At 36.2% G+C, this 19,249-nt stretch overlaps 1 protein-coding gene across 2 annotated transcripts in view; it reads right to left on the bottom strand.

Annotated features, from left to right (window-relative positions):
* Positions 1 to 307: 307 nt before the first annotated feature.
* Positions 308 to 19,249, bottom strand: part of PAWR (pro-apoptotic WT1 regulator) — an 80,993-nt gene continuing 62,051 nt past the window's right edge. For both annotated transcript variants that reach the window (XM_068669109.1, XM_068669108.1), the window contains exons 5-7: positions 10,781 to 10,928; positions 9,324 to 9,428; positions 308 to 5,167 (exon numbers count right to left, since the gene is read on the bottom strand). In XM_068669109.1, coding sequence (XP_068525210.1) covers positions 5,081 to 5,167; positions 9,324 to 9,428; positions 10,781 to 10,928 — 340 coding nt within the window. In that variant the 3' untranslated portion in view covers positions 308 to 5,080. The remainder of the gene's footprint in view (positions 5,168 to 9,323; positions 9,429 to 10,780; positions 10,929 to 19,249) is intronic.

Genomic DNA, 19,249 nt, shown 5'->3' with positions numbered 1-19,249 from the left:
TTCCAAGAGACTATGCATACCTTCCCGCTCTAGTAATGCTAAGTAAAATGTAAGCATCAGTTTCCATATTTCAAAGGCTGTCAGCTGCTAGAGTGGAAGCTCTCAACTTCAAATGTGTCAGTGCAGGTGAAAAAAACACTAGACCTCCATACAGAACTGTCACTATTTCAGACTACTATGTGTACACAAGAATATCCCTCTTGTCAATTCCTGCCCAAATGCTTTCCATATCTGGTGACAAATCCAGTTAGAATTTTATTCAGACAACGTTAATTCTCCTGTGAACACAATAAATACTCAGCCTGGATTAAAAAGAATTTTGTTTTATTTGGACAAAGGCACACAGTCTTTATCGTTAGATTAAACGTGTTTCTTTTACCTGCAATAGTGAATCTCAACATCAAATTTAATCTGATACCACAGATAATACTACAACTAGGCAGCGTTCAAAACTAAAATGGGTATTTAGTTATTTGTAGTTTAATGATGCTTCATATTTTTTAATGCATAAAATTGATATTTAAAAAAATGACTCCTCATGAGATTATTTTCAGAGGTAAACTCAACTATCACAACTTTTGCAAAACAGAAAAACCACAACTAGCTGTAACCTTGAACAAGAACAGTTACACCAGAAATCTGGAAACAAAAACAAAAGGATAAAATTAAAAATGTAATGTACATCTGCCGCAGTACAAGCAGGAATGGAGATTTACTATAGTAAGTCACCAGACCTGTAATACCATGAATGGTACATAAAACACATATCTATGTCCTGGACATATTTAAGTAGTCCTAAAGAAATGCTTAATAACAGGAGTAGAAATGTTCCTTACACAGGTATTGACACTGGAATGACTTTCTGAAATGAACTTTTAGTAGAGATCATCCATATCAAATTAAGTGACAAGATCCAGATTCATTTTTTTTAACAGAACTTTTAAATATAATCCTTTGCTCCTCAGTCTCAGCAGATACAGGTTCCAGCACAAATTTATTTTATTGTACATATTTAAGTTACCGCTTGCAATGGAAGTTTCTCCAATGAAAATGGTTGTGTCTTGCTAAAAGTGTCAGATGTTTATGGTCATTAATACTGATGAAAATGGACCGAATTCAACTGACATCTTCAAAAAGGGTTTGAACTTAATAAATACTGACAAGCCATAGATTGATAGTACCTTTAGTGTGTTTGTTTCCCAATAATTACCTTTCCTGTTGGCTACTAATACTGATTTGTTTCAATTCAAGCTGGAAACAGAAAACAAGTGCAGAAAACTATGGAATAGCTGGAATCAATGTTCCTCTGCCTTCCTAGGAAAGAGTTAAAAAGTAATTTGATCTCCAGTATTCCTTCTGGTCCTATGGTAGAAAGTTTCCAAGTTGTAACAACACCAGGTAAATTTTAAAAAGTTTTGATGCAGATTAATCAGTTGCTTCCCATGTATAGAAACCCCTGTATCTCTTGTAATGCTCGTGTCAATTGCAAGTCTTCCCACACTTAACTCTCAGTACAACTGAACAAAAATCATTAGGTTATACTTCCTAGTTTGGAATTAATTCATTTACTTCTTTTTACTCTCTTTCCTCACTCTACCTCTGAAATTCAGAGACAAGAGAAATAGCAGAAAAATAATTAATATCTAAATGTGTCAAAATAAATGGTAATTTATATTATTTAAAAAGTCTGCTAATTAATGAAGAAATGTTTTTCTTTAAAGATAGAAGAAAACACTCCTTTGCAAATATAGACTTTTGGTTAATATATATGTATAGTAACAATGCATTTACACATGGCCACTTAATTATTTTGAAATGAAAAATACTTAGTTTTGAATTTCCTTGTAAAAATCAGCAACATTTATATATGGCAAATCTTCTAATTTAGAGAATAAATCCCACAAACATTAGTGCATGTAATCAACAATAGAAATATTTCTGCACAATTTTGACCTTCAGCTCTGGATGCACCTCTTTTCTATACGATATGGAACCACAACAGGAGCATCATTTTGCAGTCTTAAAGCGAGTATTATGTGCTGTTCATTAACTAAGCATTTTCTCTTGTTTCTTTTAGTCAACTGGGGTACTTCTCTGTTTAGATATCCTTAGATGACTCAAGTTACACAGAAACACAGATGCTAGATCTAGGCAGTTGGGTACAAATTTAAAGATAGGAAAGTTCAGAAATCTTCATGAGTCAACTAATATTGCATAATAATGCCCTCTTTCAAAAAAAGCTCTAATTTAGCCTAGGTATGTTACTATACAGATTCATCCAGGAATCATACACGAAGCATACAGCTTTACCAAGTGAGGTGGGTTTCCATTTGCAGCAGTGTATTTATTTGATTTCAAAACGGACAATTGAAAACAACTGAGGTGTTGGATGGGAGAGCACATTGGCTCAAGTTAGTAAATTGCTGGCTAGGTAGATAATTTAACACCACATCAACTAGAATAAAAACTTATTCCATGGTTGAGCTAGATTATAAGGACATCCCATTGAAATCAAATTTTAATGGCAAGACTAGATGATTATTAACATTTTATGTCATACACCATTATTCCTAGAGTCCAGTAAACTTCTCCCAAGAAACTGATAACATAAGCAGTAACGAATTATTATTGAAATATTTCTTTACAAAAAAAAAACATCTAAATCTTCAAAAATGTCAGAAAAAATGTGATGCTTAAAGATACAATTTGTAGGTATTTTTAGGACTATGAAACATTTTATATTTCTATACAGAACATCTGTATACAAAACAAACAATAATGTCTAGGTACTTCCTGTGTGAGTTCCCAACAGTTCCGCTCTTCACACTTTCTGCCTGAAGGATTACAGCTTTCAAATATTTGGAAACTTCCTTTTGCCAGTACCTCCTCAAGGTAAGATATAATAAGCGCTTCTGCCAAATATTCCCATCAACTGGGTATCCATGTTAAAAAAATGAAATTCTAATTTTGGGGCTTCTGCTGCTAAACTTTACTCAATACACATGCAAACCAAGAAGAGGTAAATACGATGACAAGCAATTCTTGTTTATATACTTTGCTGTCATTGTTCTTTGGTTTAAAATGTATATGAAGTACAGACTGTGAAATACCTCATTTACAACTTTGTATTAGTATTCGTGTTTCTGCATTAAGTCCTTAAAGATGTTTCAGTATGTTTCACATCCCATGCTTAAGTCTGTATGTATATTTCCTACACAGCATACACAGAAGGAAATCAGATGTTGTTCCACATAAACTTTTGTATTTATTCAGAAGGCGTACATCTCAAATTATTCTTTTTTTTTTATGACTTTCAATTTTTAACTTTATGGAAGTGATAAATGAAGGGACTTCTTACTGTTTGACTAATGTTAAGACAAATATTCACTGGTGAATACCATAGTTTAGAGGGCCAATACAAACCCCACATACCACTTAAAACCCTAAGATAAGGTTTTAAACAGTGTCCTATGGGATATCTTTTCCATTACAAAGGAAAACTCCAAGGCATCTTGGCATATCTTGAAAAATACTTCTTGAAAAATACTTTAAAGCTCTGAAAAAATCCTCATTAGAATACACATATGTAAAATAACATATCCTATATTTATAATAATCCAAGGTATAACAATAATTCCTGAATTTGAAGTTTAAGAATCTCTTACTGTCATTAAATACGTGTTATGGAAACAATTGGCAAATCTGAAAAGGTGATTGCTACTACATATTGAAGTTGCCTTTAAGTTTTAAGGTAACACAAATTATATGTATACAATGTTCTGACAACGAATTTCAAAATCATCAAAAAAAAAAAAGCCTGGACATGTTTTCAAGTCTCTTCACTCAAGTGACCTATACATCTTTTTTTGATTGAAATGAATGAAATATATGTTGTATTAATATGAAATAAAGTACATTGAATTTCTGCCTAATAAGAATTTTAGGAATGGAATTGTCAATTAAGGCTGTGGTTTATGTAAAATGAGAATTTTGTCTACTGTCACGTTATAGAAGTATCAGTATGCGCTCGTAAGTGGACTGTAACATCTAAGCAGGCACTTCCTGAACACTTTGTTAGTTTAAAATCAAGGATAAAAGTGTTTTTTTAGCATTTGATGTTTCAAAAATTCATGAATCTCTTTTATTCCTCTCTACTTTGCTATATACAAAATTTTTGACCCAGCTTAAAAAATGAAACATCAAAAAACTCACATTGGTTATGATCATCTTAAGACAACACCTTTAAATAAAAGTGTATTGCAAAAATGTATTTGCAAAAATGAAAGCTCCAGGCTCTGTATTCTCAACACAGCAAACAGAACTGTTTGATAGTAAAATTGCATTTCATTGCTAAAGCAAAAGCTTTAAAATAAACTGCAGTGCACAACTTCAATGTGATTCTAAGAATTCATTAATGCTGATACCACAGGTGATTTATTTTTTTTTAATAAAACCTCCCCCTCCTGCCACAATACTGCTATACAAAAAAAAAAAATGCTGCTACTCTACTCTGTCAGTCTTTGAGATAAAGTAAAAAAAAAAAAATAAACAACAAAAGTCAACATACAAGAGTTTTTAGAGCAAGAAATCAATCTGCAAAATGTTATACAACAGTTAAAAGGCATCCACTTTACAGAAGTTGAAACAAAAAAGTAAATATTTCACAAAATATATATTTTGGATCTGTGTAAACAAAGCTCATATGTATGTATTGCTTCCATTCATTTCAAAAATATACATCCACATGGACTGAAAGTGATCTTGGTGCTCTGAATTTTAAATTATTGTAATATATGCAGATGTAATCTGAAAGTACAAAACCTTATTTTTTTGAATTTAGTATTTTGAAATATGTCAAAACTTTTTCTTATGAGAAATGAAAATGAAAATACACCCCAATTTTGATGCCATTTCATTGAATGAAGAAGGAAGTACTATGAAAATAAACATTCATCTGGTTTCCTAACAATAAATATAAAGACAGTTATTATAACATAATGCAACACAGGAAGTATTACTATATTGACCTTAATGTTCAATCAGTAGTTTTTAAATCTTTCCTCATTGAGGCTTGAATCTTCTACCTTGTCAGCTGTCCAACAACTTTTAAGAGGGTTTTATTTTCTTGCTTCAATTGTTCATTTTCATCTTCTATATCATCTAGGTCCTGTGAAAGGAGAAAGAAAAATACACATTTCTCAGGACATAAAATACAAACTCTCGATTAGTAGCAGCAGGAATTTACCTCTGAAATCAAGAAATTAGGGTTGGGAAGAATTTGTGTCACAGCATCCCTAAATCTGCTAAATCTGGCATTTTTCCAAGTGTTATCAGAAGTAAAAAACATTAGTATTATATTCCCACATAGAAGAACCTTGAAGTGGAAACATATATAAGCAAAACTGAAGCTGCAGTAGGAATTAAACAAGAAATCAAAACTGGATAGGTGTGATTACTTTACTAGCATGGCGTTTATTTGGCTACTGTCTCTGCTCCCTGGACTGCACTTGTCTGCAACTATCCCACTTGTGTTGATGAACTCATCACTGGTTATTACTGCAATAAAGTCTGCTTCGTATTTTAAATTAAGTATAAAATTTTTCAGGAAAAGAACTACATGCCCATCTTTTCATTTTCTCTGAAAAAGAGTAAAAGGCATATTGTAAATTCTATCTAAACTGCTACTGAAAGAACAGACAAATAGTAAAAAATTGTGTTTAAAATAGAATGATCCTACCTCAAATGTCTGTCTCTCTTCCACTAACTACTGTATCTAATTAGTTCTCAATTCAGTGCTTGACTTCTTACCAAGTCTTTCCAAGATTTTAAACTGAATAGTTATGAAATTGGCAGTTTCTGTAAGCATTAGTTCAGTAAAAATAATTTTACTGTACAAACAACATGGAAGAAACAGAATGAGAACAAAAAAATGAGGAAATAGGAATGTGACCTCAGGGACAGCACTCTGAAGAGGAAAATGAAAGGCAGGCCAAAGAAGGAAGAACCAGGAGTCTGATCAGAGATTTTAGATGCCTTTTGATCTGTCTGCAAATTCCTACTGTTGTCATGCTTGATTAAATATAAAACAGTAATAGTGAAAAGATTTTTCTCTCTTGTTCCTTGAAGTTGTTAAGCACTGTTTGACATAAGGGGCCTATTTTCTTGTTTCTTTTCAGTGGGGTCATTCCAGAAGTGCATTCTAGAGACTGTGTGTTAATGGGCACTCTGATTTTTAAAAGCCTCTTCAGTTTGCCAAACCAAATCCATACTGCTATACCTATGCCTTTGCAAGTCATGTACTGTTTTTGTAATGTGGAATCAAGAAATCACTAGCAGAAATTGCTTTTGACCTAACAGAGGTAATACTGTGTCACAGAAGAAATGACTTCCAGGAAAAGCACTTGATCGCTCTGAAAGTAACAGATACAAGTGACTTAAAAATCTAAATATGTAAAAGTTTTGATGAACAGCTATGCAATTTTAAAAAACACACCACTTTATCTCTTTAGCAGATCAATAATCAGATGGAAAACAAAATACTTTTTCAATAAATTTATTTTTTTTTAGTTCGGCATATGTAATAGTGTATTTGATCTTGCTGTTAACAGAGACATTAGATAGCTCAATTAAAACTTACCTAAAAGCCTTCTATATAAAAATACCTGTTATTTACTCAAAATAAAATGTAAATAGTTTGTGCAAGTTCATGCTGACAAAATAACATTCCAAAGAAGTTCTTGAATATGATCCAAGAAAAATAACTAATTCAGTTTAAATATCTAGGGAAATAATGGACTGAGAGATGCAGATGGTTTTTTTGCCGCTCTGGAATTTAAAGCTTCTTATCAAAATTAAAAACTGCAATGCTAACTTACTCTTATTAGTAAATAAAATACAATAGCTGGAAAGTTTGGACTTCCAAATGAACCAATAGCTACACCATTGACACAAAGTAGATTGTGAATTCTCAGTCCAAACGTGCCTTTAACTATAGGGACAGTAAGATCAGAAATGATTGAGTACAAACTAGTTGATAGTTGAACATAGCCTACAAATATCTTGAGATGCCTTTCCTTTATTTGAGGCTTGTATTAAGCAATTGCCTTTATCTTATTAAAAAAAAAAAAGCATCAGACATACTTTTAGAGGCTAATCTACTGGAATGAAAAAATGCCATTTATGACAAAAGGCTTTTTCTGGTTCTCAATATAAATGCAGCTAATGTTCTTTAAGTATCTTTGCACTGACTGTACTCAGTAAAATCTTATTTTTACATTAAATAAATATCTTTACTTAAAATAAGAAAAAGTCTGCAAACAAGTTTTCAGGATTCTTGGAAAAACAGCTTTTCAAGTATAACACACAATCTCTGGCAATGAAGGATGTATCTGTGGTCATGAACTGACCAAAACTTCTAGAAAGAGCTCTTCTCTAAATATGAGGGCTGAGCAGTCACAAAGCTATGCAATAAAATGGCATTTAGGCTCTCTGACTTGAAATTCTTTCCAAGTCTGTACAACCTAACATGCAATGAGAGCATTTTTTGATGAATGGAGAAATATCATGAATGCATAGATGGTCGAATTTCAAGACCCCTATTCAGGTTCCCTATTAGCAAAACTTTAAAAAGATCTCTGCGTAAGCTCACTAGGTCATCAGGACGTCATCAGCTTATCCAAACAGAAGGCTGAAGATCACAACTGTTCCTCCATGTAAAGCACCCGATCCTGGTGCCAGGTCTACAGAGCAATGTTCTATGAGAAGCAGATGGATGTTTAAGTGCTGGCTCTCGTGACTGCAGTTGCAAAGACAAACCTTAGGCAAATATGATCGCATATTACCTTTCATTCCTTTCCTTTATGGGAATGATGTAATACTTCTGTAGCTCTTCTTAGCATTCTAGAGCTTTCCTCTTTCTAAATCCACATGGATAGCCAATACAAAAACAGTCATAAATCCAACAACTATTTAAAAAGAACATAAAACTACCTGTTTTAATGTAAGTATCTCTTGAGACATGCTGGCTTCAAATTGTGGCAAGATAAATTAGTAAAGTGGCCAGAAATTCAAAAGCCAGCTATTTCATTAAGAAAAGTCTGTGGAATTCAAACATAACTACTTGCTCTGCAGTAAAGCTAACAGATAATGTTATAGATACGATAAATGCTGACTTGTTGGATAACAAAAATAAGAAAGCATTCTCTTCTCCATTTAACAGAGGCTACCTAGGGACCACCACATGTATCTCACTGAATGGTACGACTTTAGTCGTTTTGTAGTGAAGAGATTTTTGGAAGGACTACATTTTATGTTTTCTTTCCACACAACAAGCAGAAATTGCCATCGTACTTCAATGCATGTAATGCCCAGGGTCTGCTTGACTTTACATGTTATAAGATACTCGATATCAAGTCAGATACCCAATGGATTTAATTTAGGACATAATCCTTCAAATACAGCAGAAAAAATGAACAATGTTTCTGGAACTCCTCTGGAAAAGCAAACCTTAGAAACTATCATGGTCCTAAAACACAGGCTGTGAGTGAATTGGGTTGTGTTGTTTTTTATGTGTTGGTTTTTTTTTTTTGTTTGTTTTTTTCTGACTTCTGAGACAGGAAATCAGATGTGACCAGCATTTTACGTAGCTTTGCTGCCCACTATGTAGGAGTGAACAGTTTCATTGACTAATACTCAGGTCATCAGCTCAGATGTGAGAGATGCCTTGCTGAATATAAAAGTGGCATAAAGATCAATTCCCCATTAAAGTAGAAATCTCTCCAAAACACAGACCATATTTTACTTACCCTATAATTTCCAACTTTCTTTATAAAAAGAAATGACATGTTTCAGAATATTCTCAGCTCCTTCAGTACTGTAGATTAGTTTGAGAATTTCTGAGTATGTTGTCCTCCACTGTTGCAAATGAAAGTTTAGCACTATGCACATAAAGTTCTAGTTTCCCTTCACTGTTGGATCAACCAAGTCCAGTTTTGAAATTTTTTGTCAAATTTTTATAGGAAAGCCTGCATTGGACCAATAGAAGTGTATTTCCCTAGCACATCCTGGCTCTGCATATCAGTCAAGAGTCAAGTCCCACTAGAGATTAATGATGTTAATGATGATGAACAGAAGCCACCTGGGAAACAGAACTTATTTACATGCCTGTAGAAAAGTTACATAAATACAAACAAACAAAAACTCCCAATAACACTTAATTCTATTCAGACCTTGCCCAGTGGATATAAGTGCCTGAAACAAAGCACTGAGAATGTAGAGGCTTTTTTCCCCTATTTATATAGCACCATATAAGAAAACGTGCTTACTCTGTTTAATAAATCAATTTCTTCCTTCAGTTTCCCAATTAGTTCCTCTTTGTCCTGTGTCATCTTCATTAATCTCAGATTTTCCTGTCTCTCCTTTGCAAGTTCCTAAAAACAGAATATGCACTGGTGTCAAATGTAATTGTGCATTTTAAAGACAGTTTTAAGTTACTAACATTAAAATTAATCAAAGCAACCCTCCACACACACACCACAAGAACTTACCTGTAATTTCTTTTCTATGAGCCAAACCCATATGTCTTCAAGCCTTTATATTTCAACGAGCTAATGAATCACATCTAATAAGGAATTTTACCCACATCAAACCTGTGTGCTATCTCTGGTTCCAGAGATGTTTACTTAATATCTACCTTAAGCATGAGTGAGCCCAGAACTGGATAGGGGGCCCAAAAGACAAACAAGTAAATGTAAAGTCTCTGATTCCAAATTTTTATAGTTTTTTTCCTTTTCTTTTTGTTTCACATTTCAGTTAACAAAGGAAACAAAGACTCATGATATCTGTGGGCTCAAATGCAAGAGAAAATTAAAACGTCCATTCAGTAAATCAGTGTTCAGTATAGCAAAAAGAAGGCCTTAAATCTCCTATTTTCTGTGTTATTGGTAGTTCAGTTATTTGTTATTACTTATTTCTGAAGAAAGTTGATTTTGAGGATTATAACACATTTCATTGAAATCTGGCTTAAGTCTTAAAAAAAAAAACATCATTTCTACAGAACACGCCCTATTTTCTCCTTAAAAAAAAAAAAAAAGTCTATTCAAATTGCATTTACTTAGTAACTTTCATCCATATGAATTCAAGAAAATTTGGCAAGCTACCCACAAAAATACACTTCAGAGGAAGAAACAGAAGCCCGTATTACACACGACATATTTAGCCAAAATAATGTTTTAAGTGAAAAATACAGCTTTAACATTATTACACTTTCCCAAATATGTTTGCATGAAAAATGTCTGAAATAATGAAAACATTATTTTAAATATATTTTAGATGCTTAAAACTTCAGTGAACAACTAGATAACAATGACATTTCATAACACTTAGAACATAAAAAAAAATCAAACTAGAAGTAGATTAGAAACAGACTTGGTTATTTTCTGAACAGCCAGTGAGCCCCTCCTCCCCATAAGTTATCTGCCCTGTGTTGGTGCGTCACAAGGTACATATGACAAATACACAGAGAACAGCTGGCTCTCTGAGTGTATTATATTTACCTTATTATTTCGCACTTCTACACCAAATGAAAACTAAACATTTATAATGATTAGAAAGTTCACATTCTTTCAGTCTGCTTGTTTCATCATACATGTTTATAGACATAAGTATCTGCACTTCAAGCATTGAGCATCATTTCTATGTATTTTTACTTGTAATATCCCCATGGAGTTTCAAAGGTACTTTATTTCAGATTTATACCATGCAGATGTTAGTTAGTACTCACCCTTTCAAGTTCCTCAATTCTCTTTTCCAAAGCAGTACTTGGTACGGAGCTCCCAGAAGAGTTTGTATCCCTGCTGTATCTGCTGTAAGTTGTCCTCTCTGTTCGGGAATATCTATTGAGAGCATCGTCTTCCGGAGCATTAGCCGTGCTACAAAGGCATAGAACAAAGCAGACGCCTATTTAGAGATTTAACAAAATGGAAAAGGAAAAAGTAACAATAGAGTGTTTTCCAAAGCACTCAAGAGGTTAGTCTAATAAACTGCAAAGCAGATATTTCACAGCTTTGTGTTTTTGAGAACTTACTGAATTCACTGCCTCAAGGAATCATGCACAATACTGCCTCAAGATACAACCTGCACCAAGAATCTAGAGTGTATTTCCTTATGATAAAATGTTGTAATTCACAACTTACCTAGATTAGTATTTTATAGTAGCCTGCCTGTTTTGATCCCTATGGAATCTCTTCTTTTCTGTCCAGGGTTATTTAAGCAGCAGACATGAATTCACTATAGATAAGTTTTTTATCTTCTCTACTGCTGTATCCCTATGAAATGTATCCCATTTTGATTGCCTGAAAGTTATCTAAATTCAGTAAAAAATTCAGGACACATACAGCCTGTCTGATGTCACAAAGCAAAATGTTTGGAAATTTCTCATCATTACAGCAAATAGTTGATTTGTGTGTGCTTTTTTGTTTTGTTTTCAAGTCTTCAGAAAAAGGTACTAACTTGCTTTTTTTTGAAAGGTGATTATGAAATTTTAATTAAGTCTTTGAAAAAGGAAAATCTCGATCCCTGCTTTCTCACAGAATTTTGAAGAGGCTACCTGAAGGTCACCTTGAAACAGTTGTATCTCTGTATTGCGAGGAATTGACCTAGAATATGAAACTGGCCAACAGAACTTGAGCAAAGCTGGGTGTGGTGGGCTGAGCCCGACCAGCAGCCAAGCACGCACTCACACAGTTGCTTGCTCGCTCCCTCCTCTCTTCCCCACAGCAGCACTGGGGAGAGAATGGAAAGGACAAAATAGAGAAAACTCATGGGGCGAGATGAAGTCTTTTAGACTGGTCTCTGAGCAATAGCTACTCTGGAAGCTACTCTACAACCCCCCACACACTTCTTTTTCTGCTACCCCAGTTTTACTGCTGAGCAGGACGTTATATGGTATGGGACATCCCTTTGGCCAGCCCAGGGAAGCTGTCCCAGTTGTGTCCACTCCCAATATCTTGCTCACTGCAGAGGAGCTGAAGGTAGAGGTGAAAAGGCTTTGACATTGTGCAATTCCTGTTCAGCAACAGCCAAACCACTAGTGAGTTGTCAACACTGGAACAGGTTGCCCAAAACCCCATCTAACCCAAATTTGAACACTTCCAGGGATGGGACATCCACAGCTTCTCTGGGCAATCTGTTTCAGTGCCTTACCACGCTCATAGTAAAGAATTTTTTCCTAATATCCGATCTAAATCTCCCCTCGTTCAGTTTAAGATGCTTGTCTCTTACCCTGTCAATACACGCACTCGCAAAAAGTCCTCTTCTGTCTTTCTTATAAGCTCCCTTTATATATTGAAAGGCTGCACTAAGGTCTCCCTGGAGCCTCCTTTCCTGAACAACCCCAACCTCTCCCAACCTTGCTTCAAAGGATAAACACAACACCATGCTGACTGCTATGAAGAAAGTCAACTCCATCCCAGCCAGACAAAGCACAACAGATTACAAGCACCATGGAAAAAACAAACAAACAAGCAAGCAAACAAACAAACAAAAAAACAGCATAAAATATTTGGAGAGGTACTCCTCTGATTAAATATGTATATTATACATATGTATTACCTATTTATCACATCAGGCTGGTGATAGGGTCTTGTTTGCATTAGATAATGTAACCTTAAAACACACTGCAATGGAATCTTAACAGATAATCATAGCAAATGTGCATGAGCTAGTTTATAAAAAGCTTATGGCCTCTGTATTGTGATTATGTACAAAACCAGTGCTCATTTATAAATATAAATATTAGAAGTCAAGCATTTTCGAAGTCACAGATTTAATGGTGTTCTTTCCACAGTTTTAACAGGAGTAATTAAGAGCAGCAGAACAGAAGACCTTAAGGACCAGGCAGAGAGAGATTTTGCACTCTCTGATCCACCAAAACTTTGAAAATATACATCTATATGGCCAAAATAAAACTTGTTCAGCATTAACCAGAACTTGGATAGAGATATTTGAAAGTCATCCAGATGTTGTCCTAGGCTAGTGGCTCTGGGTGGCCCTGCGTGAGCAGGGGTCGGACCAGCTGGGATCCAGAGGGCCCTGCCAGCCTTGGCCCTTGTGGGATTCTGTGAAACCGCACCACTCTAACATGCATAAAAAGGCTTTTGAGAGCACTCAGGGGAAGAATAAAAAGCACCATGAGTATCCCTACAACAATTCCTTTAAAATGCAGGAGAGTATATGATTAACAATTTCATTTAACAGTTTTGCATTTCATAACTCTAGAAAACCCCTGCTGACAATGTGCAAATCTAGATGGATTCGGTGCAAATCAAAAGCAGGCATATCTGGCAAAAGAATGCCTTTTCATGGATATAAATGTTGCTTTGCTCCAGTATGTGTGAAGTTTCCAAGGCACACTGACACAATTGTAAGGAATTTTGTAGCTTAATGTTATTACCATATTTAGCACTGTTTATTCTCCATCTAGAAGATTTTTTTAAAAACATTTCTAGGGACCGGATACGCATGTTGCAACATAACATAAGAGAAATATTTTAGCTTAACTCTATAAATTCTAGATTATTTAGCTTTTTGAAAGATGTGTTGTTTCATGCTGTTCATGTCACAGGGAGAGACCAGACCAAAAAAAGACTCAGTTTTTCATCACTCAGAAGTGATCCCTTTTGCCAATAGTGGAATATCTCAACTCCAGTGAATGACCTTGGCAGATGTTCCTAAAGGAAAGTTAAAAGAAAAAATAACTAGATAGGAAGAATTTCATTAATTCTGAATCTTAAGACACTTTTCTGTATTTTCCCTGAAACTGACGCTTAAAAATTTCCCCACCTATTGTTATGGGGAAAAGACCCTACTGAACTCATTCCCTATCAGTATCGTAAGTATAAAGGACACATCATGAAGATTTCTAGGAAATGGGATTTAAAAAAAATAATAAAATTAAGTCATTAGTTCTTAATACAAGGAAAGTGACAGAAACAAAATTCATTATTTCACCTGTTGTAACAAACTAGCAAAGAAATGAACCCACATTGCAGTTTCTGACTATTCTTACACAAAAAGTTTTGCATTAGAATGACACTCTAGTCACTTCCTTTAAAATAAAATAAAATAAAATAAAACCTGCTATTTGCAAAGGGTCAGCATTAATAGCAGTATTACAGGAGGGTGGAAAAAATCTTGTTCCTTTCAATGCCTCTTTCAATGTTTTCATGAGGCACTGCCCAAATGACAATTTCATCCAATTAAAGTCAACTATCATCAGAAGCAAACGTCAATGATTTCAATTATAATGCATTTATGTTCGTTTCGAGAATCATGTAATTATACTTGATTTGGAAACTCATAATTAATCGTGTCACCTTGAAATCCAGCCAGCTGCTAGCAGCTTCTTTAGAAGAACGAGCAGAAGGCAGTGTTTCTAAACAGCCTACTTCGGACTTCGGTTGCTTCGGACTGGTTAAGCCGTGCTGGAGGCTGTCAGTGCTGAGCTAAGAAAGGCAGCCCTGTCGTCCCTGCAACTCACAGCCCCTTGTCCTGGCTCTGGCTGTAAAGTGACTGAGTAGGACACCTCCGACTGCCAGCCACAGCAGCTCCCTCAGACACCACCGGGCCCAGCTGCTTTGGCACAGCCAATAATGAGGAACTGCAGCGGGCCCAACCTATGCCATAATAAGCTTCTGTAGGAATACCCTAAGCTTTTCCACCACTTTGTAATATCGACAATTAGTGGAAAAGGGGATATGACAGTCAAGAAAAGCCCTTTGGGTGATCCCTGACTATTTAAGTGCTCATTTTGGCACAGCTGAGGTCTTGCTGTGGCAGGCGTGATGAGACAGCGCTCAGCACGCAACCCAAGCCGTCAGGGCCTCGCTGCACAACTCCCAGACCGGGGCGAGTAGGCAAGTCTGGGCACAGTGTTACGAAATGGTATTTTGCAGCTGCATCCCTTCTGAAGCAGTGAGACCAAGGTTAGTAGGTTGCATGTAAATTGGTAGACTTTAAGCTTTCTCTTTACGCTTTAAGATTTTCAGTAATCAAAAAAAAACACAGAATGAGAGAATTTCAGCTGGGCTTTAACATCTCCTTCACAGCACTTCCAACTAGGAGCTGGTGATCTCTTACACCTCATTTACTTTTCTACTCTTGCACAAACATGAAACCAGAGTACAACGTGGTCTTTCAGAATTAGTGGGCAGGGTCCCTACCTGCTGGGTTCAGTGTGAGCATGCAGTGCTATCCTAAAAGAGGGAAAAAGCCCTCTGCCGTTTGCCTGGAAGCCATAAAGCCACACCATATTGTATTCATTTCCACTAATAAACAAACTTATAAGGGGAACACACCCTTGAACCATTAAGAGATTTTAATCTGACTCTTTCTGTAAACTGATTCAGCCTGATCTGTCTGATCCATGAACCACGTGAAATCTTCTGAATTATTTTAAACCCCAATTTGCAAGGTTTTAGTTTTAATTTAAGGCATTTATAGAAAAGAAGCTAAATGGCTTTTTAAAATAAACCAAAATATTCCTATGCCCACATGCATATCCTGCTTTGCTGTTACTTGCAAACTTCTAGTTCACAGAATGCAAGAGAAACCTAATTCATGTTTACATGTAGATTACACTTAAGCATTTCAAGAAACAATACACTTTGTCACTGACTTGTTTGAGAAATCAGTGATGACACCAACTCTGGTGATAAATCAGACCTGACTCAGAAAACCACCCTTACCAATGGCAAGGTGCTTCTTGATTTAAAAGAACTACACACAAAGCGTGCAAAAAATGCTAGTCCCAGCTATAGTTGGAACAGCCAAGCTGCAGCACATTGTATTAAGAAAAGCTTAGGGAAAAACTAAAGATGAGAAAACAGATAGGGGCTATTGCCCCAGAAGGATACCCACATGTTTTAATCCTATGAGTTAGATGGGACAGTTAGATCCCCTAACCCTAGGAGCTGTATGATTAAGGTCCCCCGAGCCATTCTTTGTAGCTCACAGTCAGCACAGATGTCTGGTCACAACTCCCAAATAAGCTCATGAGCATATCCCTCAGCCTTCATGTAAGCATGACCCTGAAGATACCGGTCATGGTTTTAAAGCATCCTACTGTGCCACTCCAGATCACAACAGAACCATCACTTTCTTTTGAAAATGTCTTATGTGGTTAACTCATGCAACTACAAATGCACCCCAATACAAAATTCTAGGGTATAAATATGGAATTAAAAAAAAAGAATCAGAAGACAGACTACAATTATAAGAGCCTCATTCCAAACTTTTATTTACTTTATTGTATAAGGAGACAGGCTCAGTTTGTCCAAGTCAGCCGAACAACATCGCAGCCAGCAGATTTCATTTGTAAACACATCTTCCCGTCAAAGGGCACTCAGTGAAACGGGTTTCTCAGCAATGTCATATAAATGTTTAACTATGGATTCCTGCATCCATACAAGGCAAAGTAGTCAGTATGTCTGATTAAATAGGTAGTAAAATCTGAAATTCCTGGAGCCCTGAGATATATTGCGAGAGTAGAAATTCCATCACAACACACAGCACAAACCCTTCTCTGCTCTTTATTAATCTCCCATCTTCTTGGGCCCAGGACGATGGGTGTCTCAGTGTAGACGTGAAAACAGCTATATGGGAAGGGAGAGGGAGGGCACTGGAAGCCTGGAATGGCATCAGTAACTGAGGACTGAAAGTCAGAAGATGGAGACAGAACAGAAGCAAGTAAGAGATCAGAAAAATGCCAAAGACTAGCACCTCCGTAGTTAAATATGAGGATGTATGAGAAAGGGGAAGAGAGAGGAAAAGGTGTCTGACTCAGCCAGGAAATGGAAACCAGGGAAGTGCAGAAAAATGTTGAGATGTCACTTTTGGTGAGGAAAGAGGGAGAAAACAAATGAGTAGGTTAGAAGCAGTAAAAATGCGGGAAAATGACTGGAAATTTTCTGACAAATAATACATTCTTCCCATAGGGGTCTACAACAGAGCCAAAGGTTTTAGGACATATTCTTTCAATTTTTGCTGTCATTTGCTGTAAAGTCTACTAACAGCCTCTCTCTTACCCGACCCAGAAGTACTGACTGCCTGTCATTTGAGCAGTGCAAGTAACAGCTTCAAATGGGATCTCAAACAGGTTAGCCCTAGGTTGGAATTTGCTTCTCACTTCTCCTGAAAACCTAAGGAAGTACACATAAAGCTGTTAAAAGACCATTATGTTGAATACATTTGGGCCTTAATAATAATGCTTACTGTAGAATAGGGTGCTTTCTCTAGGACCTTTCTGTATTGCAGATGAAGGTAGAGGTGAAAAAGCCAAGCTTTGTCAGAAGAGGAGAGGAGTCTGGTCTTGATTCCTTTAGGATTTACACCAGAAAGTGCAGCCACTGGGAGACATATCTTGTTCAAGTGCTCTTAACTGAAAAATTACTTGGGGGAGGGTAGAAATTTTTAAATATAGAGAAAAATCAGTAGATACTTCTATCTCCAATCACAGTAGGTATTAAGTCTCTATTTGTGAAGTACTGGCTCTTGTACACCTACCGAGGTTTTGTTAGAATAAAATCCGATTAATATTTGGGTACTGGGTAGTGTGATGACCTCACAGGAAAATAATCCTTTGTTCTCAAAATGAGGTTTGAGGACTATGCAATGAGTAAGATATATGGCAACATACATAACAAAATATTGAACTGCAGCTCACAGCAAGTCAGATTCCTCCTGAAAGTGATGCAAGTCCTGAGGGGGAAAGTTCGTGAACAAAGAATGTACATCCTTCATATAACTAAAGCTGACTGAATGAAGACCACACAGACAAGTCTTATTTTAGTATTTCCTAACTTAGGAGTTTCCAATTTTTTGCAATGTTATCAGAAGAATTAGTTTATTTTCAACTAAGTTACAAATGTGTGTGATTACTCAAACTTCTCTTTATTACCACCCCAGACACAACCAAGTTTTTGCAAGTGAGTACAGGGTAAATATAAAGTTTCAGGAAAACCCACCAGGTACTTATGACACACACAACTAAGTATTTGGCAGACACTAATAGCAACAAAATTCCGCACAGGTACTCAAGAGGAAGTGGAGACTCAACTAAAATGTGCTTGACTAATAAGAAAAGAAATCATGGAATTACACAGATATTAAGGCTGTGAAAGTAAATCCACCCATTCTGCTTCAACAAAGTGATTCAAAAAACTCCACAGCAATAAAAAGTATCACTTGGCCACGTTTATGGGAACCCAGTAACCTAAATATAAAAGGAAGTATCACACTGAGAAATGTGAAGCATAAAAGAGTATGTGTACAAGTCTGAGGAGTACAATATACGCTAGTGAATACTAGGTAACTGAAGGTGCTCTTTGCAGTTACTTCTGCAGACATGACATATAATACAGGTGAATAAAACATATTTTACCTGAATAAAGGAAATATGTAAAAGAGAATAAATTCATGTGTGAAATAAAAATGTATTTCCAAAAATGCCTTGCTTCAGTTGACATATTTTAAACCTCATGTTAACGTTACATTTTCCTAATAATTGCAATAGCTGAGTCAGTATGTTCCACATGGATGAAATTTTCACGCACCTGTCAGGTGCATCAGCAGTGTCTGACATGTTTCTGATTGATGAAGTTGAGAAATGACAAGAGTAATAATTGTCTCAAAGGCAGGCAAATAACAAAACAGGACATGTTAAGTGAGCAGCATCCCTTAAAACAGAGACGGTAGTACAATAAATCCATAGAAATTGCTTTCAATACTACTGTGGAGAGCAACAAAATTATCTACCTGTCAAACTTAAGAAGTTGGTGCTTCACAACCCACTAATAAGACCCAGCAAAATACTAGCTAAGATTATTTTAAAATAGTAACATAACAGAAGGGTTTGGGGTGCATCACTTTGGTCCTTATCCCCAAATCAGGCTGTATATTTGTAGCAGTAGTGTAAAGTAGTAAGCCTACACATCAAACACTCATCCTATTTAAATTGGCTTTTACAGAAGGGCTGAGGCTGGCAGGGCCCTCTGAAGCCCACCAGGCCCAGGCCCAGGCCCAGACCCTGCCCAAGCAGGGCCACCCAGAGCAGGCTGCCCAGGGTCACGCTCAGGCAGCTTTTGAAGTTCTCCAAGGAGGAGACTCCAGGGCCTCTCAGGGCAGCCTGTGCCCGTCACCCACACAGAAAAGACGTACTGCCTGGTGTTCAGGAAGAGGGAACCTATGTTCCAGT

This window comes from Anas acuta, chromosome 1 (assembly GCF_963932015.1).
Source record: "Anas acuta chromosome 1, bAnaAcu1.1, whole genome shotgun sequence".
Lineage (NCBI taxonomy): Eukaryota > Metazoa > Chordata > Aves > Anseriformes > Anatidae > Anas > Anas acuta.
This window is presented reverse-complemented; position numbering and strand designations above follow the sequence as displayed.